This window comes from Saccostrea echinata, unplaced genomic scaffold, assembly GCF_033153115.1.
Source record: "Saccostrea echinata isolate AGI-Se365-2 ecotype Australia unplaced genomic scaffold, CSIRO_AGI_Sech_v1 ptg000015l, whole genome shotgun sequence".
Taxonomy (NCBI): domain Eukaryota; kingdom Metazoa; phylum Mollusca; class Bivalvia; order Ostreida; family Ostreidae; genus Saccostrea; species Saccostrea echinata.
The window spans coordinates 4,799,876-4,826,434 of record NW_026889764.1 but is presented as its reverse complement, the minus strand read 5'-3'; the positions used below and the strand labels follow the sequence as shown (position 1 = coordinate 4,826,434).

General features: G+C 33.4%; 2 protein-coding genes across 2 annotated transcripts; both read right to left on the bottom strand.

Annotated features, from left to right (window-relative positions):
* Positions 1-17,790: 17,790 nt before the first annotated feature.
* LOC133187944 (thromboxane A2 receptor-like) lies at positions 17,791-19,376 on the bottom strand. The gene is made up of 2 exons (XM_061323340.1): positions 18,591-19,376; positions 17,791-18,189 (listed from the first exon to the last, which is right to left on the bottom strand). The coding sequence occupies exons 1-2, from the start codon at positions 19,374-19,376 to the stop codon at positions 17,791-17,793; spliced, it is 1,185 nt and encodes a 394-aa protein (XP_061179324.1).
* Positions 19,377-21,531: 2,155 nt separating this feature from the next.
* LOC133187766 (cAMP-regulated D2 protein-like) lies at positions 21,532-26,144 on the bottom strand. The gene is made up of 5 exons (XM_061323167.1): positions 25,972-26,144; positions 25,165-25,288; positions 24,700-24,889; positions 22,775-22,899; positions 21,532-22,664 (listed from the first exon to the last, which is right to left on the bottom strand). The coding sequence occupies exons 1-5, from the start codon at positions 26,142-26,144 to the stop codon at positions 21,672-21,674; spliced, it is 1,605 nt and encodes a 534-aa protein (XP_061179151.1). The 3' UTR covers positions 21,532-21,671.
* Between the last annotated feature and the right edge of the window lie 415 nt (positions 26,145-26,559).

The window sequence follows — 26,559 nt, the reverse complement described above, 5'->3', positions numbered from 1 at the left end:
ACGTTATTAAGTCAGCATACAAACTGAAAGGAAAGCCATTTCGAATTAACAGACAATATCCGGAAGAAATCGAGCAGGCCAGAAAAGCCCTGTATCCTGTGATGAAAAAACTGCGTGACAGTGGTGAACATGTGAAATTGGTCAGAGACATATTGTATGTCAATGGGCAGCCGTATGATCCAGTCGTAACATCGACGGAATTCGATCCAGGAAATGTGGGAGCAGCCACTATGGCAGTTCGAACTCCAGGAGCCCAAGGACAAAAAAGGAGGCGTGTAGCATCCACCCCGGAATGGAAATAGGGGTGTGTTTGGGAACATGTAGATACTGGAAACTTTGAGTCAGGTGGTAAACTAAAGATTTTTTCCTTGAACTGTTGTGGCATTAAACAAAAACTGAAATACATACCTCGAATTCCAAAATTTAGTGGGAAAATATGACATTCTATGTTTTCAAGAAACTAAAACTTATGATTTAGATACCCTTCAATTAAATGGTTTTGACTTTTATTTAAAGAATAGAACTAAACATGGTAAAAAGTGCTCTGGAGGAATAGTGTTAGCATATAGGAAAGAATTTAGTAAAAACATATTTATTCACAAAAGTAATAGCGAGTTTGTTCTTTGGTTTGAAATATCGACAAAACTTTCAAATACTGATAAAAATATTTTAATTGGAAATGTTTTTTTCCCCCAGAAAACTCAAAATATAGTAATAAGGATGCTTTTAGTTTATTAGAAATTGAATTACAAAATGTGTTGAAAAATGACAAATATGTTATTCTAGCAGGTGATTTCAATGCCAGGACCGGAACAGGATCTGAAATTCACCCGGTTTTATTTGAAACTGTAGACAAATTCAATGATATTTTTTGAAGAATCACAATGTAAATTTAATTTAACAGCAGAAAATGTACAGCGTAATAATGTTGACAAAATACAAAATTCTTACGGTAAAATTTTGTTAGAATTCTGCAAAGCAAACAATTTATTAATTGTAAATGGTCGTATGGGGGATAATATATCCGGTAAAGCAACCTGTGAAAGTACAAGTACTGTCGATTATTTTATATGTAATTATGACTTTTAGAAGTATATAGAAAACATGCAAGTTTTGGAGCATAGTTCACTATACTCCGACGTACACAACCCCATTGTTTTAAGTTTGAATAAACAAAAATCAATAGATGAAACAATAAAAAATATTCCTACATTTCATCAAGAAATAATAAAACCATGGGATCCGGAGAAAGAATATACTTTTGTTCAAGTTATCAACAAAAATCGCGTAAAAGAAATGATTTCAGAAATAGATCAAATGATGAATTCTGGTGAAAACGCAGAGAAAATTGTTAATAATGTTGTGAATGAATTAAATGAAAATTACATTAATGCAGCTAAACAATCATTAGGAGTAATTAAAGTAAACAAAAATAAAAGGATATAAAACAACCATAAAAATAACAAGCCATGGTTTTCTACAGCCTGTCACGAAGCGAGAAAAAAATATCGAAATAGCAAAGTTTATTATTTCAGAAAACGTTCACAAAATGCTATTTAAAAGAAAATTATAATCAAAGTACTCAGAAGTACAGAGAGACGGACTCATTTACAGAATAGTGAACCAAGACCGTTTTACATGAAACATTGTGATAACAGATAAACAACAAGTTCAGACACTAGAAGAATATGTAACACAAAAATACATTGCATATAGTATAAATTAAAAATGTTTACGAAAAATTAAATAAAACGTAGCTTGAATTTAACAATTTTTTTTTTATTGTTTCGGTCTTATACCACTTTAATACATAAGTAAATGAACATTGATGCAGAAGGTCAAACGTTTATGTACAGATGAGTCCTCAGCGGGGAGTTTTGCATCAAGGTGTACATCGGGTCACGTGCTCCCCGCATTAGTGTTAGCCTGGTAACACAACCTTTATTTACAGAATGTGATGCAGACAGGGAGACCTGAAGAAAACCTTTCGCATATTTCTAACAAATAATTAATCGAAGAAGAATGGAGAAAGTATATTACCATTAATGTTTTGTTTTGTTTTATTTAGAGAAATTCTTAGTTAAGTTAAATTTGTTTAGTTTAGTGTTTGTATTGCCTCAAAGGTGGTTGAGCTTACGTACTATATTCTTACTCGTTAATTAGATTTGGCGGTGAGGAAGCAGCATTTCCGGTTGAACACCGTAACAAAAGCCGGCTATTGCTCTATGAGCAATGAGCCCGGCTAAAAACAAGAAAAGGCTTATAAAAAGGTGTTACAAAGAGGAATAAATAAATATACAGAAGAGATGAGCAAAAAGTTACAAAACATGAGACTCAAAACTCCGAGAGAATATTGGAAAATATTGAATAAAAATAATAAACAAAACAATGCAGGCTAAATTTATATCGAAAAATTATTAAACTATTTCAAAGAATTAAATAAGGAACCTAAAATACCAGAGAATATAGAAAAAATGCTAGATAACGAAATAAATACATTAGAAATAGAAGAATCAAATCATAATCTAAATAAATACATTTCACAAGGCGAAATACTCAAGGCTGTAAAAAAAATTAAAAAACAAGGCTTTCGGTGAGGACAATATAAGAAATGAATATATAAAATCATCAATACAGGTTATGCTCCCACTTTACGAAAAATTATTTAATATTGTCTTTTCAACAGGTAAATTACCTGAATGTTGGCTTGAAGGAAATATCCTTCCTATATATAAAAACAAGGGAGAGAAAAACAATCCACAGAATTATAGACCTATAACAGTTTTAAGCTGTATTGGAAAACTTTTTACATCCATATTAAATGACAGATTAAATGATTTTTCAGATGGATACGAAATACTGCACGAAAATCAAACAGGTTTCCAAAAACAATACTCAACTACCGATCATTTATTTTCAATACATATTTTATCAGAGTTATTGAAATTAAAAAAGAAAAAGCTTTTTTGTGCTTTTATAGACTTTGAAAAAGCATTTGATAACGTATGGCGAAAAGCTCTATGGTATAAGCTATGTGCAAACAAGATTAATGGAAATATGTACAATGTTATTACAAATATGTATAATCAAATCAAGTCGAGAATAGTCTATGATAACAAGGTTACTGATTTTTTTCACTGTGAAAATGGTGTCAGGCAAGGAGAAAATTTGTCATCTTTTTTATTTTCAATTTATTTAAATGACTTGCAGAATTTTTTCCAGGAAAATATGACAATTGGTTTACCTTCTATATCTGTTATGTTTGAACAACATTTGAATGTATATTTGAAATTGTTTGCACTATTATATGCCGATGACACTGTATTGATAGCTGAATCTGCTGAACACTTACAAGCAAAAATTAATTGTTTTGAAAAATATTGCAGAAAATGGAATTTGATGATAAATATTAACAAAACAAAGGTTTTGATAATAAGTAAAGGGAAGAAAAAAGAAAAACCTGAATTTAAATACGGCGAACAGTTTATTGAAGTTGTAAATGAAATTAATTATTTGGGTATTTTATTTACTGCATCGGTTCATTCAAAGAAGCAAAACAGAAACAGGTTGATAAAGCAATAAAGCAATATTTGAAATTCTTAAGAAAGGTCGCTTACATAATGTTTCAATACGGTGTCAGTTAGATCTGTTTGATAAAATTGTTCAGCCTATATTGCTGTACGGATGTGAAGTATGGGGATTTTCGAACAATGCAATTGTAGACAGAGTACATCTAAAATTTTGTAAATTATTTCTTAACCTTAAACAAACTACTCCGGACTGTATGGTGTATGGTGAACTCGGTCGACATCCAATGTCCATTGAAATACAGATGCGTATTATTTCATATTGGTGCAAACTTAAACTTGGAAAGGAAACAAAAATATCAAGCCTACTACTGTTCAAATTAAGTGATATCGTAAATCAAAAGACGAAGATTGCTTGGCTAAATGTCTTGAATATTTTAAACAACTGTGGACTTTCAAATATTTGGCAAAGTCAGACCTTTAATCCAAATTGGTTGAGATCGAAAGTAAAACTTACTTTACTTGATCAATTTAAACAAAAATGGAATTCGGATGTTCAAAACTTTTCAAAGACTCTAAATAACAGAATATACAAAGACGAACTAAAATTTGAAAAATACTTGGATATTCTATCCCGAAAAGATGCCATTAATTTCTGCAAATTTCGTACTTGTAATCATTATTTACCGATTGAAAGTGGACGCTGGCTAAATGAACCAAGAGAAACGAGACTATGTAAAAAATGTAAATTAAATGAATTAGGCGATGAATTCCATTACATACTAAACTGTACGTCAGTGATACACGAAAGAAATAAATGCTTGTCGCAAAAACAATTACCGTTTAAAAATACAATTACATTCAGAGAAATAATGAATTCAGAAAAACAATCCTTTTTAAGAAAACTGTGTACATTTATTAGAAAAATTACTAAAACGTGCTCCCCGAAATAATAAAGATCTATAATTGTACTATTTGTCTATCCTCATACTCACGCATGCTAAAATTTGTTTTTATTTGTCATCATTGTTTACATTTATATCTCTGTATACAATTGTAAAATTATGAAGAGATTAATAAATTCAGTTCAGTTCAGTGCTAGTTAATGATCTGCGGTCATATTGCTGCGCACACTACTTATTAAGAAGCAGTCTTGATTGAAATCGTGATTTTTTTAACAAACCAACGTTACCTTAAATACTTTTATGTTCTCTAGTGTAATTTCACAAGTTCACTGAAGCTATTTTTTTTTTTGCCCATACTTAGAATGTCTTATATCCCATATCATATCCATATTAAAGTTAACACAAACAACAGATTTAATGGATGAATTTGTCATTTATTAAACATGTATAAATGACGATAGATAATTAAAAGATAAATCAGATAAAGGGGAGATCACTCTTACACAATGCATCACTGAAAAAGTTATGAGTAAATCTGTACAAAACATTAGCTGATCTCCCCCAGGGTATCAAATTACATTAGAATATCCAAATCAACAATCCAGTATCCAAAAAATAACAATTAGCAAAAAAGGTGGCAGACAAAAACTGCTGTGGTAGACAAAATCTCAGTAACTGCCAAAATATAAACATGAAATGTATTCAATCTAACAAGTACAGAGGTGGAATAATGACTGGGGTGGTTGGTGGGCAACACTTGGAAATACTGCGATCGAATCAAAACGAAAAGTGACGTAGAAACTACACTCAATGTCTCTCCTGATTGGTTCATAAAATTACCCCTTATCGATCGCTCTAATATTGACACAAAACAAAACCGGATAAATACGGATTAACATGTTACATATAAACAAACTCAAAACAATCCTTACATGGGTACATAAATGCTATTATTTACAATAATGCAATTATATTAAGTAAACTAACTACATAATTTAATGGCCGTATACTTAAGGTCATCTGGACAAGGACCTGTATATAATTACAAGGGTTTTTATTTCAGCTTGTCCTGAAATTGGGAAATTTTCGGAATTTCTATAGATCCCAACAGCGTTTGGAATGGGTATCAATTTTCCGGACAAAAAAGGACAAACGCTCATTGGCTATAGCAGGTTATATGGTGGTTTTATTTTTTTTGTAGAAAAACATGACCAAAATCTAGATCTTAGAGCTAATCATACAAAATTATATGTTTGTTGTAATCATTCAAACCTCTTGCATTAAGGACATATATACGCAACATACCTTACCTACTGATAATTTTTCAAGATATTCTTAATTTAAGATTATAGTGCAATCAGATGTTCTCCTCAGCATGCATTACCAGGGGTTTTGAAAAGATATCAATTGATAAAAATTTTCGTATAATTCAAAGAAAAATATAAAGAAAAAATTCTAAACATAAATTCTAGATGTTTTATAATACCACGGGTATGATTTTTTTTAGTAAATTCACCGATACGTTTAGCTTCCAGGGCAGTAGTCGCTATTCCTACTCTCTCTGAAGCAATTACGTCGCCACTACGTAATGGCTTTGCTAACTGGAATGCATGTTCGGCGGATCTATGGGTCTCACCGTTTACCTTTATATCTGTTGTATAGAAATTTGAAAGAACATTTTTATGGCCATGGAAAGCCACGACACTATCATCTTGTTTCTCCTGGTATTTACAGCTCTCCGAGTCAGAATCATGGCCTACTTGTTTGCAAACTTTGCATCGTTGTTAGCTTTTGCAGTTGAGCACATGATGGCCATTTCCCAACAGTTTTTACATTTTATATCCTATTTTCACTTATTTAGATCAAAGTGTTAGATACGGCATTTGCGACCAGCACAGTATGCAATCCTTTGCAAATAGGCTCAATCAAGTTATGGAACAATATACACGAAACGATTCCCGTTAATAACGCTGGTCATTTTTCCTGTAAATGGATTTCTTATATTTTCATACCGTAATTCACTTTTGTGTTCAACATTGGAGCCATGTTACATTTTTACGATTTCTATGTCTTGTACTGACAGGGGAATACCAGCCACTGTTACTTGCAGCACATGATCACTTGGATTCGTAACACCATAGGAAAATGGATTTGAATCGTACACCGAACGGTTTTGTTTTTAAACTGGAAGCCGTCGCAAAGCAGTTTTTGTCTGCGTTCCTTGTTTGTTAGGTAAATGTGCCAGAGACCTCTATCTGCTTGTAGACATTTCACATTATCTCCATAACACCTTACAACTGACAGAAGAATACGTACAATTCTAGAGTTATCGCTCTTATTTCCCTTGTGAACTTGTGTAAAAGTTATTTACAGAGTAAGCGATATTGGTTTTGTATTCTGATGTTGCCGATAATCCGAAGATTTAAATATTTGATTAAATATTTATGAAATGCCAATTCATTATAATAATAATGGTGATCGTTGGTTTTTCATAGGTTACGGATTGGTGCACGTGTTGGTGATTTGGTGAATATGAAAACGTCGATAAATAACGCTTTAATCTCAATTTTGTAAACAAATCATACCTGTAAACGATAACTGGATTATTTTAATATTTTTTCACTATGTTGTTAAATATCGCTGACAATTCCATATAAAGCATATTTCCCGTTAAATTATTTTCCGTGCACCATTTAAATATTAGTAACTCAAAACTTCCGGTTGTAGGGTTTGGTAATTTAAAGTCACCAAAGTTCTTGACGTCGTTTTGTGTAATACGTCTTTATTTACATTGGCAACACAGTGACTAAAGAGTATATAAGGCAGGCGATACGACAGTACAGTGGTCAGATAAGGAGAGAGCAATGTTAGAGAGATCTTGGGGAAGAAAAACAGAAATAGTTAGGAGCAGAATGTAAGTTTGGGCAATGGTAATTTAGACACCAAACTCTACATGTATATTAAATATTACCATTATTACCAGACATTAAAGTTAATCTATATACGTTGGGTGGCAGTCGATATACCCTCCCCCCCCCCCCCCCACTATTTTTATAACCATAAATTTATGCTGCTTTAAAATCAGTATATGACTTACTAAACAAGAGTTCTTCAGGGATGTATTTTCTATTATTTATGAATTAATTTAATCACACAATAAACTCATTAAAAATTTCAAACTGCGTCTTTATTAAAAACATAAACGGTCAAGTATTCTCGGACACGTTACAATAGCACAGTCTATAATAATTTGGTTATCAGCAAGCAATTCACTGTTTTTGAAATAAACTGGTTTATCGGTCCTGTTATCCATTGTTCAGTCACTGTGATAACAATGATCACGCCGATCAAATAAGTACATGTTAAACACAAGCACCCGAAAACTCGAAAGCGAAGTAAACTAAAGTATATACACAATGGAAAAATGAACAAAGCACAGAATCATTCAATGATACACAAATCTTGAAAAAAAATAATCAAACATATATACAAAAGACACAGGAGCACTTGATAGTGCAATAAACCCGCGTTAAACATAATATTTTGGTCAAAAACACAGTGCCCGCACAAGCAGTGTCAAGCACGTCTCGGAGCTCGTGTCATGACCTCTTTTCAGAGGGTCAAGATTTGAACATACTTGAATCTACACTACATGTTGATTTTTCCATATAAACATGACTAATCCTGGCTTTGCTGTTTTTGAGTAGAAGATATTTTTTTAAAGATGTTTCCTATAAAATTAATTCTATGCAAAAACTTAATTGTCAATTGTGGCCTCACCCTACATGTAGCCCCAGGGGTCATGATTTGAAAGAAAAATCTACAGTATATTATAAAGCTTTCACAAAAGTTTCATCTTTTCTGGCCTAGTTGATATTGAGAAGAATATTTTTATAATATGCCATTAACTTTTCAGAATTTTTAATTATCTCTCCTTGAAACGGGACCTGGCCCTTCATCTGAACAAGCCTAAATTAAATCTCCTTTTCCCAAGTATGCTTTGTGGCAAGTTTGGTTATAATAGATCTTGTGTTTCTTGAGAAGAAGTCGAAAATACGAACATACGACAGACGTGCGCCGGACACAGTCGATCAGAGAAACTCACTTGAGCCTTCGGCTCACGTAAGCTAAAAATACAGACATGTCCTTACATAAGTCTTATTTCACAATTTCAGAGCATATACATAGTACATTGATATGTATATATACATATGCGTAAATTTAAAGGGCTGTGGTTTCAGATTTCCCTGACTGGAGAATGGAATGGGAAGATTTTGAATGCGATCTTCGAAAAACTCCTACCCACATCTTGCACACTCTAATATTGCAAACATAACTTATGAAAATAAATAACCCCTGTAAACCATTTAAGACTGCAACGATGTAAGAAAGAACAGAGACCCTGAGAAACATGTCTACAATCTGCAGAACCCATGTTAGCCCTGTAAGTGAGAACAGTTTTATATACACTGAGAAGTGAATTCTGTTTCCAGTAGAATTTTCAATTTGTGGACTTGATAGAATTTTATAGACTGTGGATATGTAAAATATTATATTGGTGACACAAACATATACGAGAGGGCATATCAAAGTAACAATGAACGCCGTTCGATATGTCATCAGGGTGGACATTTTATCATAGCCCGATGCTTTACCTGAAGAAACGATTACTGATACGGTAACATTGAGTAATATTATAGAAGCAGAGGTCCCAAAACCATAAAGAGCGTATTTCTGTACAGTATTTCTATGACAATCCTTTCTTGTGTCGATGCCAAACCTGGAGGTGAATACTTTAAACATGTGGAAGGAACAAATTTGTAGCCAAAAGAATGTTGATAGCCAGAAAAAGTGGGTTAATGATGAAATGAGAACTGTTTCTGGGTTGTAATCCTTGAAATTTAGAAATGGTCTTACTATTAATAGTAGCTGTGCAAAAAATAAGGAAAATATAAGAAACATGTTGTTTAGGCCTGGTATGGTACGAAGAGTCCTAAAAAAGATATACGTTATGATTGTTAATAACAGGCAAACAAGAGAAAATCCAATACAAACAATGTTCAATACCATTAATGATGTATCTCTTTCATTATCAAAACGAAATCTAAAATTCTGCATGTACTTAGGAACATCATCCACGCAGACCCGAATACCAGTATTATCAAAGCTCTGAAACTGATGAAATGTTAGAGTAATTCCCTTCTGGGAATACTCAAGACGAATATTTTCCCATGATACACCAAAAGCACGGTTATCCATAACTACCTGACGACACGTCAACAAAGGGGCTACTAAAACATTTCGAAAAACAGGTTGACCATATTCAAGATCTTTTGGTAAAAGCCAGCAGTTGTCTTCGCCGTTTAGTTTCCAAACCAATGACGGTAAGAATAAGGCGATCTGGTTCTGAATTATTTCTACTTTCCAAACGTCAGTAAAATAATTATTCCAGATTGCTGACTTATTAGTATAGGCTATGAGTTGTTTCTCTACTCTATCTCGTTCAATGATATACTTGAAAAAAATTTTTACATACAAATACACATCGTGCCACTTGTTCACTCTGGAATTGCAGTTTCCTGATGACATGATTAGAACATCTTCAACCAGAAATGAACTTCTTAAGGAATGATTAAGATCTTTTAAAACAAAGTTGCGGATCTTCACCAGGTAACTGTACAAGGAGATGTTGTTAGTAATGGCGATGTATTTGATTTTCACAGCTATCGTATACCGGAGGTTTGACGTTTTCCTTAGAAGTGACAAGCAGCTTCCATTTGTCAAAGCTTTACCCGGGAAGCATGTGATATTTAAACATTTATCCTACAAAAGAGTTTAAACTTCAATATATACTTTACCGTCAGTAAAACTGCCTTTGATCTGCTATGAAAAAAATCAGTTTCATGCTCAATATAATATTTACAGAATTATGAATGTATATAGGTTTTCATGAACTTATCTTCTCAAAACCTCTAAATAAATCTAATATGATTCTTGTACTACATTTATAGCTAACCACTTTTAGCTTACATGAAATCATGGTAAATTTACCACTTACATGAATATCATCATAAATTTGAGTGGAAGAACAGGACTCTGTTGCCTTTTTCACAGCCAGACTACTGTAGTCCAAAAGAGAAAAAACTGATCTGAACCCGCCGGGAATGGGATCAATAGTTGGAACAATTGGAGGAAATGTCCCAGGTATATGTTCATCATTATAGAACTGAAAGCACTTTCCATAAAATTCGTTGCACATCTCGCAAAATACGTTTCGATAATTGGTACAGACGTGTATATTTGGAAACTCATGACATGCTTTGCGAATTATGCTTGAACTAGTCCGGTTTGTTAATAAACAAGTATTAATGATATCAGTTGACAGAATTTTCTTTGGATTGCAAATTAAACAAAACTTGTTTTTATAGACTATTCCATTTGAAACTACTCTTGGAAACCTATAATCTTCTGTCCCTTCGCAAGCAAACAGAACATTGTAGTCAATTGAAGCCCATGATCCATCAACGTTACACCTCCATACATCCAATGATGCTTTGGGATACATGTTCCTACAGTCTAATCCATTTCTATGTTTTTCAAATTTTAAAAGACATTTATTTTCTTTAGCAAAGTTAACAAAGTCCTGCATGGAGTTGAAGTATCTGTAATTTATGTACGTTTTGCAGTCAACGATCAACTCCCAGACATCAACTTCATTTTCAAGGCGATTTAAGACTTGGTTATCGATCTTCTTTTTATTACATAGGAAGCAGAAAACATTACGGTATGTTTCTCCGTATTCTGATCGTGCAGTGACAGGAAACATTTGATAAAAGTCGGTGGTATTTGGATTTGTACACAGCTGGTTTATATCTTCATGATTTTCCATACATCCTCCCAGTGCTAAGTAGTCAATTGTCGAGAAGGCTTCTCCTTGAAAATAGTTTTCATTGACACATTTCCAAGGTTGTTGTAAAGCAAAATCGTCACAACAATCAAACAGGCAGCCTACGGTACAAGAGCAATGTGTTTGAAGAGACTTAGTGTAGTTAGGAAGCAGGGTGGGTGTACATACCCCTGAACCAGACAGAGCAAAACTGGTTCGGGCAAGACTGGTGACATTAATACGCCGAATTGCAGTAAAATCCTGCTGTTTAAAACTGTTGGAACTGTCGAAACTATGAATCAGTTTGTCAATGTGTTTTCTTAAAACATCTTTCCGGAAAGAGAACCCTATCGTTGTGGTAAATGGGTGATAATTCTTCTTTTCATAAATTTCCCTTGGATAATTCAAGTATACATCTTCAAGAGGCATAAAAGTTTGACCTTGGTCGCATACATGACAATAGTGATTTTTATATGGAAAATTCGCCTCAACAGTTGGTAATGTTTCACAATTATCATGATATATGTTCTTTGGGTCTGTACATTGGCTTATAATTCTGTTCTGATACGGCTTTGGGGGATTACACATTGCACAAAAGGCGTTTTTGAAAATTCCATTAAAATTACTGTAACCACTCAAGCAGGCCTCTTCTATCGTTTTATCATAGATTCGCCAAGTTCCTGAAACATTGCATGAAGCTATCATTTCTACCTTTTGATGATGACATCTTTGAAAGTACATGGATGTTGGAGAAAACGGAAGATCACAGTGTTTAATTTCTACTAACTCCAAAATCTCCTCGTAGGATGACAAATAGTTAAAATCTGTTGGTTGATGGCAATCAAACATAAACTTCCATGGCAACCAATCTGTCACATTATGACAGGCTGCACAGTATTTGTTTTTGTATGTCCTTTGGGTTGCTGCACTGCTCACTGGCGGATTCTGTAAAAGATGGAGTTTCGAGTGTTCTCCTGTGCAATTCTCAGTTAAGCTCATATCTGTGTCTCCCGGACAGGTAGCAATGACAGAAAATAAATTTCCTTTACCGTTATTGAAAGTCACACTCAGATTTATGCACTCCATGTAGCCTTGCTTGAAATAAAGATCCGGGCAACAGGGCTCTTGGTTTGCTATGAGACAATTCTCTTCACAGGAACATGTTCCACATACGCTACCACTTCTTCCGTTGTCACCAGTAATATTAAGGGTAGAAAGCAGGGATTTATCACAGACAAAGCTAGGTCCGCAGTAGAGAGCAGTCTGTAAGGTAATATGAATTAAATTGAACGGGGTATTTTCGCGAATATTTTTTTTCTCATCTTTAGTTCCATTTGTCGCAGATAAATGGGTGCACATCAAGAGAATTAAAAAGACCTTTCTTCGAATCAACATCATCTGTAGAAAAATAAAGAAGTTTAACAATATTAATGTTACATAAGAAGCAGGAATATTATGAACGCGCTGTACCAGTTCTTACATAATAAAGCAATAAATTTCCAGATTTCAAACAAAAAAAAAAAAAAAAAAAAAAAAAAAAAGAAAGAAAGACAAGTGTAAAAAGGGTTGAAAACAAAACAATATAGTAAAACTATACATATGCTCACTGATAAGGGATACGTTTGACCTCTTCTCTGTTTAAACGTTGTTTGTTGGAGTCGAATCTGACGTGATTCATTTCTTAATAACAGATTAATAATTGATAACTTAGACCCTCCAGAAAACTGTCAACATATCTATAATCATCGTCACATTGTGATCCAAGCAAATGGAGTAAATTGATTAAATAAAGATACTAGTATTCAGAATCTAAATATAGTTAAGTCTGCTCCCAGTTTCTGGTCTTGGGATCGGGTTTTTCCTATTTTTGAATTAACTAAATGTATTCTGAAACGAATCGCGGAATCTGCACCCTGGTCGGTGAATTCGTGGAGAAAATATTCAATTATAGTTAAGTCTGTTTTTATTTAACTGTCTTTATCCTTGTTAAATTTTGCTACTTAAGGACATACGCAACATAGTTTGAATTTTATTGTCTTTTCCCTGGAGTTGAAGAGTTCCAATACTTAAAGGAACTGTGTGCTACATTTTAATGTATATATATACTGTTGTACACTTCTTCTAAAACAAGTTTTGATAAACAAAACATCTAGAATATATGTTTAGTAATTTTTGTATATTTTTCTTTAAATTATACAAGAATTTTCATCAATTGATATCTTTTCAAAACCCCTGGTAATGCATGCTGATTTTTTGTCTATGAACATCTGATGGCATTATAATCTTAAATTAAGAATATCTTGAAAAATTATCAGTAGGTAAGGTACGTTGCGTATGTCCTTAATGCAAAATACATAAAAAATAATAAGGATGATCAAAACATAAAGGACAAGGAAAATATGTAAGGTCAGAATGTCATGTGACTTGGAATAATTTTATGCATTTTGTTTTACGTTTTTGGAAAAAAAAATCGAATAAAAATTATATATTTTCGGAATTATGCTTCAGGTCAAAGATTACTGTAAGGATAAGAATATGTCCTTGAGTAAATGTACGTCAACAAAATAGATTAAGATAATTATGAGTACTCCGATTTAATTCTAATAGTATTTTTTCATAAGGGAAATCATTGTGACAATATACTTGTATTCATGTATGTATATGTAAAAAAAAATAAATAAATAAAAGACAGGACATCATCATCTGCCAAAGTAACAAGGGAGCAAAAATACACGCATAAATATTCTAATTCTTAATAGGACATCATTGATGCTTTGTTGACATAATGGTCTATATTCGATTGCAAAATATTTTGAGTATAAATTCGATTCTCTGTGGAACAATGCTGATAAACATCTCAGATTTATCTAGGATGTAAGTGCTATTGATTCTTCTAATGGAGATTTTATTGGCTCTCTGTGCCGCAGTCTTACATTACTCTGGGGTGTGTGTGAATCGAACAAAATAAATCGAAACTGGACATCTCAGCTTATTGACTTGTTTTCCTGTATCTCAGTCATGTAGTAGAACATGTAGAATAAACATCAAAATTTTCAGTCCATGTAAATTTCTCAGACTTTTGATAACAATTGCTGCTAGCAGGCACGCAGAGTGGAAAGAAAATAAAAGAACTACTTTGAGAGAAAAAAAAAAAAAAAAAAAAACACTTAAAACGTTGATGACCAAACCCAAAGGTTGTTTTGAACAATGTTGATGATGTTTTCAACTTTGAATGGTTATTATCAATATTACAACCTTGGTAAATGCATATATTTCAGAATGGAGTGCTAACTATTTCTAAAATATAAAAAAAAAATATTTAAGGAAAAGATAAAATTTGGTAAAAATGTCCCACAATAAGCAAGTTTTTATACTCTTGAAGGAAAGGATGAGTTTGGTGGTGTATGGAATTCAAAATATTTAGTCCTCAAGTAGTAGAAAGAAAAATCTCAACTAACATTTTGACTCAATTTTCTGTTGTGTACTTCAAATAAAGATTTCCCGATATATTCCTGATAAATTCAGTCTGTTAGTATTTACTAATTGGTAAAGTCTTAGAACACAGTTTATGATTAACATGAATAACAATATTTATCATGAATTTTCATTGGTTTCTTTTAGTGCACCAATGACTGTGTCCGAACCCTACTAATACGCTTGTTACATTAGTCGTGTGCTTGGAATATAAATTGTCCTGTAATAATTACAAATTTCAATTATTGACTATTCATGACTAATTAATTCGTTGTATACTCGCTGGCAATTGAAAATTGTTAATCAACATTTATGGAAGGCAAAGAGAGAAGACAATTTTAAACATTATTTCATGAGTACAAGTTTGAACAAGCATGTCTTTTATTTTTAAGTACAAGGAGCTTAAACAAAGTAACAACTTGTAACATGGAATAAGAATGTACATGTAGGTCTCAGATCTGATCTTACATGTACAATAGTTGAAGAATGGCTTTGTGAATTTTTTTTAAGTTGCTACCAGAATAATTCATCTTAATTTTTTAAATCTGTTACTAGTCTTATTCAAAGAAGGGGTAGAAAATAATGTTTTATAAATTATTGTTTGTAGTCATACCGTTTCTCTAAAAATATATCCGATAATAAACATTAATGAATTTGAAAGTGAGCTAATCAGGTCCTTCTGATTATTCAGGTCAAAACTATACGATGTATCGCATTGAAAAAAAAAAAATTAACCATTATTTGATTTTTATAACTATATAAATGATCTTCATTAAGGTAGTCCATTCCTCGGGCTCTGAAACTCAGCATTTAAGTACCGGAAAATGCTCCTAAAATGTCACTTGATTCAAAAGTTAGGGGCACCTACCCATGTTATTTTATCCCCCGCTTGAAAAAGTGGGTGGCATATAGTGATCGGGGTGTCCGTCCACAAGTTCGTCTGTGTTTACAAACACTTCTTTTTAAATGCTACTCATATTATAGGCTTTTGGTCTGACTCGGAACGCAAGTAGCCTATAATTCTTTGTCCTAAAATATATTGATTATCAATTTTGTTAATTAGAATATGCCTAATTAATATTTTTATTAACATTTTCTTACATATATTGAGATTTTATCATTTTCTTTATATAATGAACTATAATGATAAGTGTTGAAGAAAACTAGAAGTACTATGAACAGTGAGATCGCAAATTAAATGATACCCCTGCTCAAATATGAGAATAATGGCCAATTCAATTTTTTACTACGGAGAAGCCCAAATATCTGTCCGATCAAAATGTGAAGAAAAGGGTGCACAATGGACTTTGAAATAAAGATTCTGTGAAAGTCTCATTAAATAATATTCATTTGTATATGAGGAGATAAGGATAAGATATGGTTACCCAAAATATTATAGAAAGAATGACAGTGTCCATGTTTTGCAATGGTAACCCCAAAGTCTGATCGAAATGTAAAATAGGAGGTGCACCATGGAACTATATGTACATGTATGTAAGAAAGATTCTGTGAAAATCTCAATCAATTTTATCTAGTGATATAGAGGGAGTTTTTAATAAGAGATGGGTACCCCAAAGCGTAACAGACGAACGGACGTACAGAGAGACTGACAGACAGCTAGACGAGCAAGCAGACGATGGACAACGGACACGTTTCTGGTGCATATTTCCAAAAGAAGAGCTAAAAATTACGGAGACAGGCCATTATTTTGATTTGTTTCGCTGAAGGATGAGGTGTGTTTGGAGTTCATTATTAATGGTCAGGCAACGTAACTCAATATGAATACTCTTGAGGGAAATTCGGCCATAAATGTCTGTAGTTTCAGGTCTCAACTTCGATCAATTAAATGATTAATTTCAGTGTTTCATTACCAACTTTCCATCACGATAAATCACAGTTTTCTTGTACCATTAACGTATAATTGCGGATGCAGATATAGCAGATACATATGTTAGTAAATGATTGATTGAATTGAGGTTATTATAAAATCAAGCTTTTATATTAAGTGAAAAAACTATGGTACCCTCGCCATTTTCACTTTTCTTATTGAAAATTGCTTACAGAATTATGAATCTTAATTTTCAAAACTTGATCCAAGTTTTATTCAAATCAGACTAGAACCACAGGAGGAGAAGCATATTAAATGAAAAATTATGTCTATAGAAACCTTGACAAAACTAAATGTCGAAAAATATACCCCCCCCCCCCATAAAAATAGTGTAATTTGAAGTAATAGATCTACAAATGAATCATGTCCTCTTGAACTTAAGTCAAACTGTATGTGGCTTTATAACAGCATTTTAAAGAATTTGAAATTTTTATTCAATTCTTTATAAAATCTATGTTTGCATATCTTAGAAACTGATTGTTATGTCTTGGAGCAGCCTATTTTGTTCCAATTCTTATTGAAATCAGATGAAAAAAACTCAAGAGGGTCAGTATTTTGGAAAAGAGTTTTTTTTTGTTTTTTTTGTTTTTTTTTTTTTTTTTTGAAAATGGTGAAGTGTGTACATGTGTATATGTTCTGAAATACATGTCTTACAGTGTATCATTTCCTATTTGAAGAATCAGAATTTCTCTAATCTTTTGGTTTACAAAGTAAGTAAAATACTAGAGAATCTCTGCTAGATAGATAAAACCCATTGTGTTTAATCAAAGAATGCATTTACATCTACAATGTAGATCCATGGTTCAAAGAATGCAAGGACAAGATATGTACATTTATAAGTAATATTTACACCGGGTCTGCGCACTATATCCTTGAAAAAGAAATACTATTTGTAGACTATATCAGTGCATGTTGTAGTAATTTCTTTTTATTCAGTTTATTAATATTTCAATTAAATTTTTAAATGATTATTTAATATTTATTAAAGCTTTCTAATTTGAGTTAGCTGAAATGCTTTTTGAGAACATAATTGCATTGTTAAATGTATCCATTTTGGGAGATAATTATCAATTGATAACTTAAATATCATTAATATATTGACAAAAGGTATCAGCTAAGTTCAAGTTTATTTCCTTTTCCATCACTGTTATTTAGTGGTTTGTTTGAATTGCACAGTAACAAAGTCATTTCCTGGCCTGACGGACGCTGTCGGTCGTTAGTGTCTGAATACTCCTCTCTTGCTATTGAATTGTTTATCGTTTTCGCCTTGTGACAGACTTCAGAATTGTCAATTGCATAAGATTTTTCTGCATTTAAAGAAAATTCTGACACGTCTGTGTCTGTAAACAGTCTCCTATACAACTTATACAGTCTCGTCAGCATCTCCTTCCGCAGTAAAATGTAGATCCAGGGATCAAGGATTTGGTTCCAGGAGGCGAATCGTAACCCCAGAAGATCGGAAGAATAATCAGGAACCTGTTGCTTTGACACATTTGTTAAGATTCTTATCTGAAATTCGAATCAAGATTAATGTTATTCGAAATACAAATGTATTTTCTAGTTCAAATGTAAGACGAAATCGAAAGAGTAATTGCATGAACATGTACGCAATGTACATACACATGTATGTAATGCACTGTATTCAACTTCGATGTCTTCCTGAGCAACGTATGGTTTGTTTTATACATGTAAATGTATGTAGTAAACATGATCTTGTAGACAATAAAAAATCATATATTAAGATTTTGTTGCATACTAAATGATTTTTTAAGTGTTCATGAATATTTTGTACTAGTACATAATACTGAACACTCCGACCAATTATTACATGAAATCCGATAAAATTCGCAATACGTTTATATATAGATTTTTTAAAAATTTAATTTTGAGAACAGTTTGATATTTATTACCATTAATGGCATCCAGCAGATGACACAGGTCAATAAAATAGCAATGATGAAAGTCATAATAAAAAACTCATTCCTTCTGGCTCTCTTCTGACCTTTCCTACTTCGGATGCTTATCCCTCTATTCACACCTTTAGCCTCTTTTACTATTTTAATCAGAACTAAAATGTTGATAATACTAGAGCTCACAATCACGAAAATTCCAAGAGATGCAAAAATAATCGAGAATGCAATATCTGTCGGTGTTGTACCAAAATAATCAAAGAAGCACCAGGTACATGGAAAATGGCGAATGTTATGCCCAAGACCAATTAGGGGGAGGCTCGAAATGAGTAAAGCAAATATCCAAAGAGACGCAAGAATAACATGAACTCGTCTTCTTTTTTCCATTGATTTGTACAAAAATGGAAACCACACTGCAAAAAATCTGTCTAGAGACATAGCTGTCGCAATGAGCATTGTGGATACACTGGATAAAATCAAAACAAAGGACATGTAGTCACAGGCAGGTTGTCCACCAACCCAACGGAACTTGTTACTGTAAACAACGAAGGCAAGAGGTGAGCTCGACAAAACCCCAAAAAGATCCGTGACAGTAAGTCCTGCAACAAGACGATAGAACACACTCCAATGGTGAGTGTTCGAATGCTTTATCAACAAGGATATCGCTAAAACGTTCCCACCAACACCAAGGCTGAACATTATGGCTGAAGGTGCCACGGAGTGCTTCTCCGAGAGGTGATTTGTTAAATTAGTTAAGTCTTCCGTATAGCAATAACCACTTGCCATTTGCTAGAATGATGATTTAAAATGTTGTTTTTTTCTCAGTTCACCGGAAATGAAAAAAAAAACGCACAACGGAAATAGAGCAATACACAACTATTATCCTTTACTAAGAAAAGTACTGTACTTATATCAAAAAAGGTGACATCAGGACAATATAGTGTGATAAAATAGCCTTGGATATCACTTATCCAGGAAATAAATTCTCGTCAATTTAACAGCGGAGATATCTTAATCCCAGTAGCCACACACGTTCTCAACATCAAATGGACATCTAAGTGCCTCATGCTCTTCATCGTAAGCCGATATCAATGATAGCTTTCTACTTTCTGTACACAATCTCAATATATTTTTATTGATGCACCTAATTGGTCATAATAAGTGCTTCCCCTCTGTTTCTCTCTGATGTTGGCTCACTCCATTATTATAGCCACTCTCCGTGGCAATACGGCAGATGTATACATGAATCAATAAGTATAAGTAAGTAGAGAGTCTTCTAAATTTGTCTTTCACTGTTCTAAATCAATGTTTGCAGTTGAAATCGATGACACCTTGTCACTTTTCCTTCAAATGATCTGGGAGTTGAGGGCAATTTTAACACTTCTAGATCTGAAGAATGACATTTCCGTTATGAACAAAATTTATATATATAAATATTTGGCTCCATTTGCTGTGTGTTCATAGTTTAACAATAACTAACCCTATAAGCAAAATTCTATTTCTGTTGTAAGTAAATTTAAAATTTTAAGATATAAAAAAGTACATTTTTAAATAAAACTACTTGGAATACATGGACACTTGACGTTACATATTTTTCTTATAGGAAAAAAGATTTTAACCCACCTTACAAATCACTAGGTTTGATTTATAAGGTGAGGGTTTAAGTTTTTTCATAAGAGAAATATGTACCGTTCAGTGTCTGTGTTGCAATGTAATTTGTCTACATCTCATCTTACACTAAGCAATGACGAACATGAAACATCTCAAAACAAGGTAAAGAATAACTTGACAATGCCTATGTTCGTATTGCATTTACAAATGTAGAATTATAGGAAACTTAAAACCACGTTTGTAAACTGTTACCGATACTTTTTATGATTTTGGGTCATCAATACGTTTGTTATAACTTGTTTTATCGAGAAAATGGAAAAGTAAACTTCAAAGGCATAGCTTTAAGCAAACATACATGTACATGTATACGGTTTCTCTGCACTTCAGCCTAAGCATTCATATAATTAAACAATAAAAACATGTAGAGGATATTCAATGTTATGGAATTTATTTCGCGAGTAGGCGGGATTTTTTAATATTTTAAATTCCATATTCAACTACAAAATATAATTTAAATTTTCTGTTTACTACATATTTTTCAATTTTCTCTTTGCCTCCGTCTTTTCATAACACAGTGACATAGGCTGTGACACCATAGTTGAGCTGTTGAGAGACGTCATTAGATTAGTGGTTGTGAGATTTAAAACATAGACTTCAACAACATACACTGTATTAAGTTTGGAGAATCTTTGGAAGTTTTATTCTCTGTCAGGATGATTAATTTACTCCCTCCGTCTTATAACAGCCCAGGGAGTATATTTATATCACCGGTATATTTTTGCCTGATTTTTTTCTCATATGTTCCAGCATATTGTTCTCAAAAGACACCTCCTCTGAGATGTCCATGCAGATATTCCTGTGTATAAAGTGCGAGTTTTCATATTTGATACAGTTTGATATGTACTTCAAGTTAAGTTTTTTTCGAGATAAACTTTAACATGAAGTGAATATATAAAAGAATTCTGTTATGAATGTCCATGCATATTAATTTGCGCTCAGAAAAATATGCATTTGTGTCATAAAATTGTTTGAGGACAATCCAGATTCTCGCCTGCATGAATGGAGAAATTTTCTTGCAAATTGTTTCTTCCTTGAACACCTTTGAGGTACACTTAATTATGACTGTATCGATACACGATAGTGTTACACTTCGCAAATTTTGTGCATCTGACATATAAATAAATTTATATCATCTATGCATTTTATTCACTAGGCCACGGGGAAAATGCGAGATTTTTTCTTTAACTTCCTTTTTGAGTTTTTTTAGGGAGGGGGGGGGGGTGGGGTAGGGTGAAAACTTGTTTCACTATTAATAAAATCAAAATTAAAGTAATGTTAAAATATCTTTTATTCGGTTTCCGTTGTAAAGATGTGGCACCTAACGTGAAAAGTACAAGCACATTTATACATAGTAATGAAGTTCCATTCGCCTTTTATAAGGAGATTAAGAAGTGTTAATTTAAAACCATTTTATCCTGAAGGAGTATATCCTAAAGAATCCCAAAAGTCACAATATTCCCTGCGGTACGAGCTTTTTACAGAATTCGAGGGTGTTGAGAAAAACATCTGAGGCCACAATGATTTGGATTCATAAACCGGCCATTGTAAGCTAACTGAGGCTCCCTGGTTAGGGTTTCCTGTTTTGGCAAAGTTTGACCAGTACGCTATTAATGAATTTGACAGCTTCATTTCGTCTGGTGTTATTGTGAAATTCCCAAGTTTACTGGACTGAAAAACAAATGGAATTTCTGAGCCGTGGCAAACATGTCCTTCACAGTAAGTAAATTTACCCCACCCTGGGAAGGAGAATGCATGGTCATACACGTAAGTCCATACAAGTCCGCCATTTTGTTTCAAGACGTTTCGTGTAAAGTTTCTGGTACAACATGTGAAGATGAAATCGGTGGCAGGAACTTGTAGTCCATCCCTTTGATCCGGTTCCACAGTTGGTGGATACATCTGTAAAACATCTAATGCTTTCTTAGGGAACGTCAGAGAAAGCGCGAGGCTATATTCCAGGGCTGGCAAAGACTTATTGTACGCCTCATAAATAAATATCCGAGTTTCCTCTGTAACTGTTCCCATCATTAATGGTTTATTTATGACAAGTCCCTTTCGGAATGCTTCCAAAGGTTGTGATGGTATTATTACTCCGTCAACATACGGGACCCATGGCTCAAAAAATTCCAGAAGTTTCAGTGAGGATGGATATTTACGGATTTTTAATTGAGCTTCCGCAATATCATCAGCGCTGTATTTGTTCAGACAATCCAGGTCCTTCGGGGAGCAATTTAATTGATCAAATAGCATATTACTGATGAAAATCATTTCCTCCTCTGTTTTGAATGGAATACTCAATGGAGCACTCTCAACAATGGCCCTTTGGAAATATTGACTACTCTCTTTGTTCAATAAGTGGGCGATAGTGGACTGGGCTCCCGCACTCTGACCAAACAAGGTCACCTATATATAGAAGGATTTTATTTATTTTTTTTTATAATTGTCAGCTTATTTTTTTTTGTATGTTGATAAATATTTTTTACATTTAGCACATTTTGAATGAAGTACCTTACCATGTTAGGATTTCCACCAAATGCTCGTATGTTGTCCTTGACCCACTTCATGGCTTGTCTTTGGTCAAGGATACCGTAGTTACTGCTAGCTCGTCGGTCCTCTGTTAGAAGGAATCCCAAAGCCCCTGGAACATCAAATACCACAAACCAGCAATAATTAACTCTCTTTCTCTCTTAGAAAATGTACTGTATTTGAAGGGGGAGGGGCAAAATGTATTAGTTACACTCTAAAACTCCTGTTACCTTCAAAAAAGCATCCGCAATTAAAAATTATAAAAATAAAATCCCTCTAAGGCCTGGAAATGTGTTACTGAATTAATGTTTTGATTTAACAATTTCATCGCAATTACCGAAATCTTCACAAACAGTAACTGCATACTTTGTACGAGTGTGACTTTACGAATTCGCGGTTTTAAAATGTACATGTATTAATTCCCTTTGTAGCCATTTTTAAGAAATAAGCAAATTTTCCCCCTTTGACCTTTGCTAAGTTTTAAAACTGTATAAATGGCAGTTCCTTGATGAAAATCAACTACGTCTATTAATTTTTAATTATCTTGTGGGACAAGTCGTTCCTGTGTATTATGCCATCAAAATTTTTTACTTGTAATTCACAGCATCAAAAAAATTAACAGTTGGGATTTTCCCCAAGCTCAATTTCAGACATCCCCACTTCAAACTCCTATTTTATTAATTAATCAAACATTGACCTACTCAGGGTTAAAATGTACGATAAAACCAGAGATTTCAGAGTTAAAAGCTCCAAGTCTCTGGTTTTATCCAACACTAAAAGCCTAACCGGAAGTTGATGTATCCCGTGTATTATCTTAAAATGTGTTGAGACAATTTGATAAGTATGTCTTGTTAAAGTAGGTTAATGATTGACAAATTGATAAATACGAGTTTGAATAGAGGGTAGTTGAAATTAAGTACCTTGTGGTAAAAATGAGAAGGGGTGACCTGTACATACGAAACAAGTGCCTTTGAATTTACATCTCTAATGATTTTTCGATGAAATCCTTGTCTACCATTGAAGGGAGTGTAATACTTATACACATAATTATGTTGTATACAACGTGACGTCATAAAAGACACTGTGCGGGAGTTATGAAATATATAGCGTGGAGAAACAATAGTACAAACCATAGACACCCTAATTACATACTTTTATGTCATCGGTTGGGGTAAATTGGTAAAGTTTTTTGTAGGGACTGGATACGGGATGATGCCTGGTTTCACCTCGCCAAGTGTGAAATTTATTAAGCAGGTATCATCCTGTACCGGTCACAACAAAACTATATAACTAATAAATTGATTCTACTTAAATCCAACTTATACTCACAGTTCACTTTCTATAAGTATGAAATTCTTCAAAATCTCATTTCAGTTTTTAATACTTTTTAATATTAAAGTCAACCAAGGTGGGAACGATCTACCCTACCTATACTGGATTCCTAAACTTCATAAAAATCCATACAAAGATACATTACCTGGTCCAGTGAATGCTCTTCCAAGCCCCTATCTTCACTCCTCACCAAAATATTAACTGCTGTAAACTTCAGACTTTCTCAAGAACATGCACTGAGTACGATCAATTTTTAAACAGAGGCAGACTACTGACAGATAAGTTGATGTTTCAGGGATTTCAACAACCTCGTTTAAAGTCAGCATTTCATATACATGTATTCTATGGTCGTTATAATTGACCTTGTTAGCAAAGCATATAACCTTGCTATCATTGCATGAGTCGTATTTTTGTATTATCACATATTTTAAGTAAATGAAATAGATTTACTCAAAGATTTCTTTTTCAGATTAATGATATCAAAATTGAAAAACTCCGAGTGGATTTGGTATGACAAAGGGGGAAAGATCATATTGTAAACATATTTATAGAGAGGTCCTTTAGAATGAAATTTACGTACCTAGTCTATAATCCATGGTAACCACAATAACTTGTCCTCTGTAGGCAAGTTCCTCGGCATTAAATAGCAACGAATCTGCACTCATGTGAACAAAGTTTCCACCATGGATGTACACCATAACAGGAAATGACGTAGTTGTATTAGCACTTAATGGCGTCCATATGTAAAGATAGAGACAGTCTTCTGCTGTCTTTTAAAAATGAGAAATAGTTACAGCATGACTGCATATCTAAAAATGCTAACACATTTTCAAAAATACCTTGAAAATTATAAAGTGTGTACATCAGTGAACTGTACTGATCTCTTTTTTTTTTTAAATAATGAATCATACTTGTAAAATTATTTTCTAAAATGTACTTGTTTGCAGAACTCAGTTCCAGCAGTAAGTGTCGATCGATCATATTGAATGAATCTGATACTTTTCTTCGCATGAAATAAATAAATTCATAGTGATGCTCATATCACCTGTTCAGGACAGACAAGGACGGGGTTCATCGTCTCACAGCCTTTCTGGGGACATCCGGGTTTCACCTTTGTGGCATCGTAAACTTTGGGTGACCACGCCGCAACAGAAACAGGGTTCTTCCATCTATAAAAGTTGTGTGCAAAGATTGTCTACATCTAATATAATTGTTATATTTGAAAATTTGTATTACAAGGCTAATACATATACATGTATTTAGATTAAGTATCATCATGACTTCCAATAGAATCAGTAAAAGGCGATCGATTTGTGAAGAATTTCTGGAGGCTGGGAACCATCTTGAATCTTGGTACTACAAACCATGGAAATTCTATTTTTAAATATTAACTTTACATAATTACATGAAAATTAATTTTGACAGTTTATTTATATTATTTGTTTTTCTATAAAGACTAATATAAGGACATATGTTTTGCCAAAGAAATGCCAAACTGTCAGGAAAATATTAGACACTGTATTTAACATTTCTGTACCAAATTTCAACGCCTCTTTTTAATATATATGCATTATAGTATCAAATGTACGCGGGCATACTCTAACTAAATTAGGTTATAATGATAAAACTATCGAGATAAGATTAATAAGAAAAGATGTGGTAACTGACGATGAAAACTGACAATCTTAGTACATGTAGTACGTAAAACACTAGAAATTTTAATATAATATCCATAATTGTGTTCGACTTTCGGTGTGAGAGCCATGCAAGTATGCATTCTGCTTTAAATAGCATTATGTAAATTCTGTACACAGAACAGTAGAATTATTATAGAAAGCAGTGTTCAAGCTACCTTAGTTTCCCTACTGGCGGCGCCGCGTAGGGTACTCCCAGGAAGGCTTTAGTCTTGTTACTGGCGATGCCCCGGATTTTTCCGTACTTCGTGGTGACCACAACTTCACAAAATGCAATCTGCAATACCACAGTAACAAGAAGTATGGCAAAGAACCACGTCTGAGATGACATAATAAAAATTTGTCCTGTTTAATGTATTTGTTTTGGGTTTTATTATTATACTGGCTTAGTCACGAGTCGAGGTGTTCACGAATGTTTGCATGCTGATAACAAGATTAAACAATTACACATAATATTTACGATGTTTCTTTTGCTTAAATATCAAAAGGAAAAATGGATATAATCTTTTGTCGTCTACATTTGGAATGTTGATAGTAAAATATTTGTACAATAGAAGGGGCATAGTTAGACTTTAAATTCTAGATAGTGGGGCAAAACCATAGCGACAGGGGGTCTGGGGGCCGCCGCCTAAGGCCCTAGCAGGTCTAGCTATAGGGTGGAGCCTTGGTGGCAGCTAGTTCAGCCCCCGGACGAAAAATGAATTTGTGGGTTTCAGATTGAAAAAAAATCATACTTGCCCTGCACA

Bases quoted from the DNA above. Each gene is read 5' to 3' on its own strand.
- LOC133187766 (XM_061323167.1), bottom strand. From the start codon at position 26,144: ATGTCATCTCAGACGTGGTTCTTTGCCATACTTCTTGTTACTGTGGTA. The intron at 24,890-25,164 runs GTGATATGAGCA...CATTTTTAAAAG, and splicing joins TCCTTGTCTGTCCTGAACAG to ACAGCAGAAGACTGTCTCTA. The intron at 22,665-22,774 runs GTAAGGTACTTC...TTCTATATATAG, and splicing joins TTGGTGGAAATCCTAACATG to GTGACCTTGTTTGGTCAGAG.
- LOC133187944 (XM_061323340.1), bottom strand. From the start codon at position 19,376: ATGGCAAGTGGTTATTGCTATACGGAAGACTTAACTAATTTAACAAAT. The intron at 18,190-18,590 runs GTAATAAATATC...TTCGAATTTCAG, and splicing joins TCTGCTGGATGCCATTAATG to ATAAGAATCTTAACAAATGT.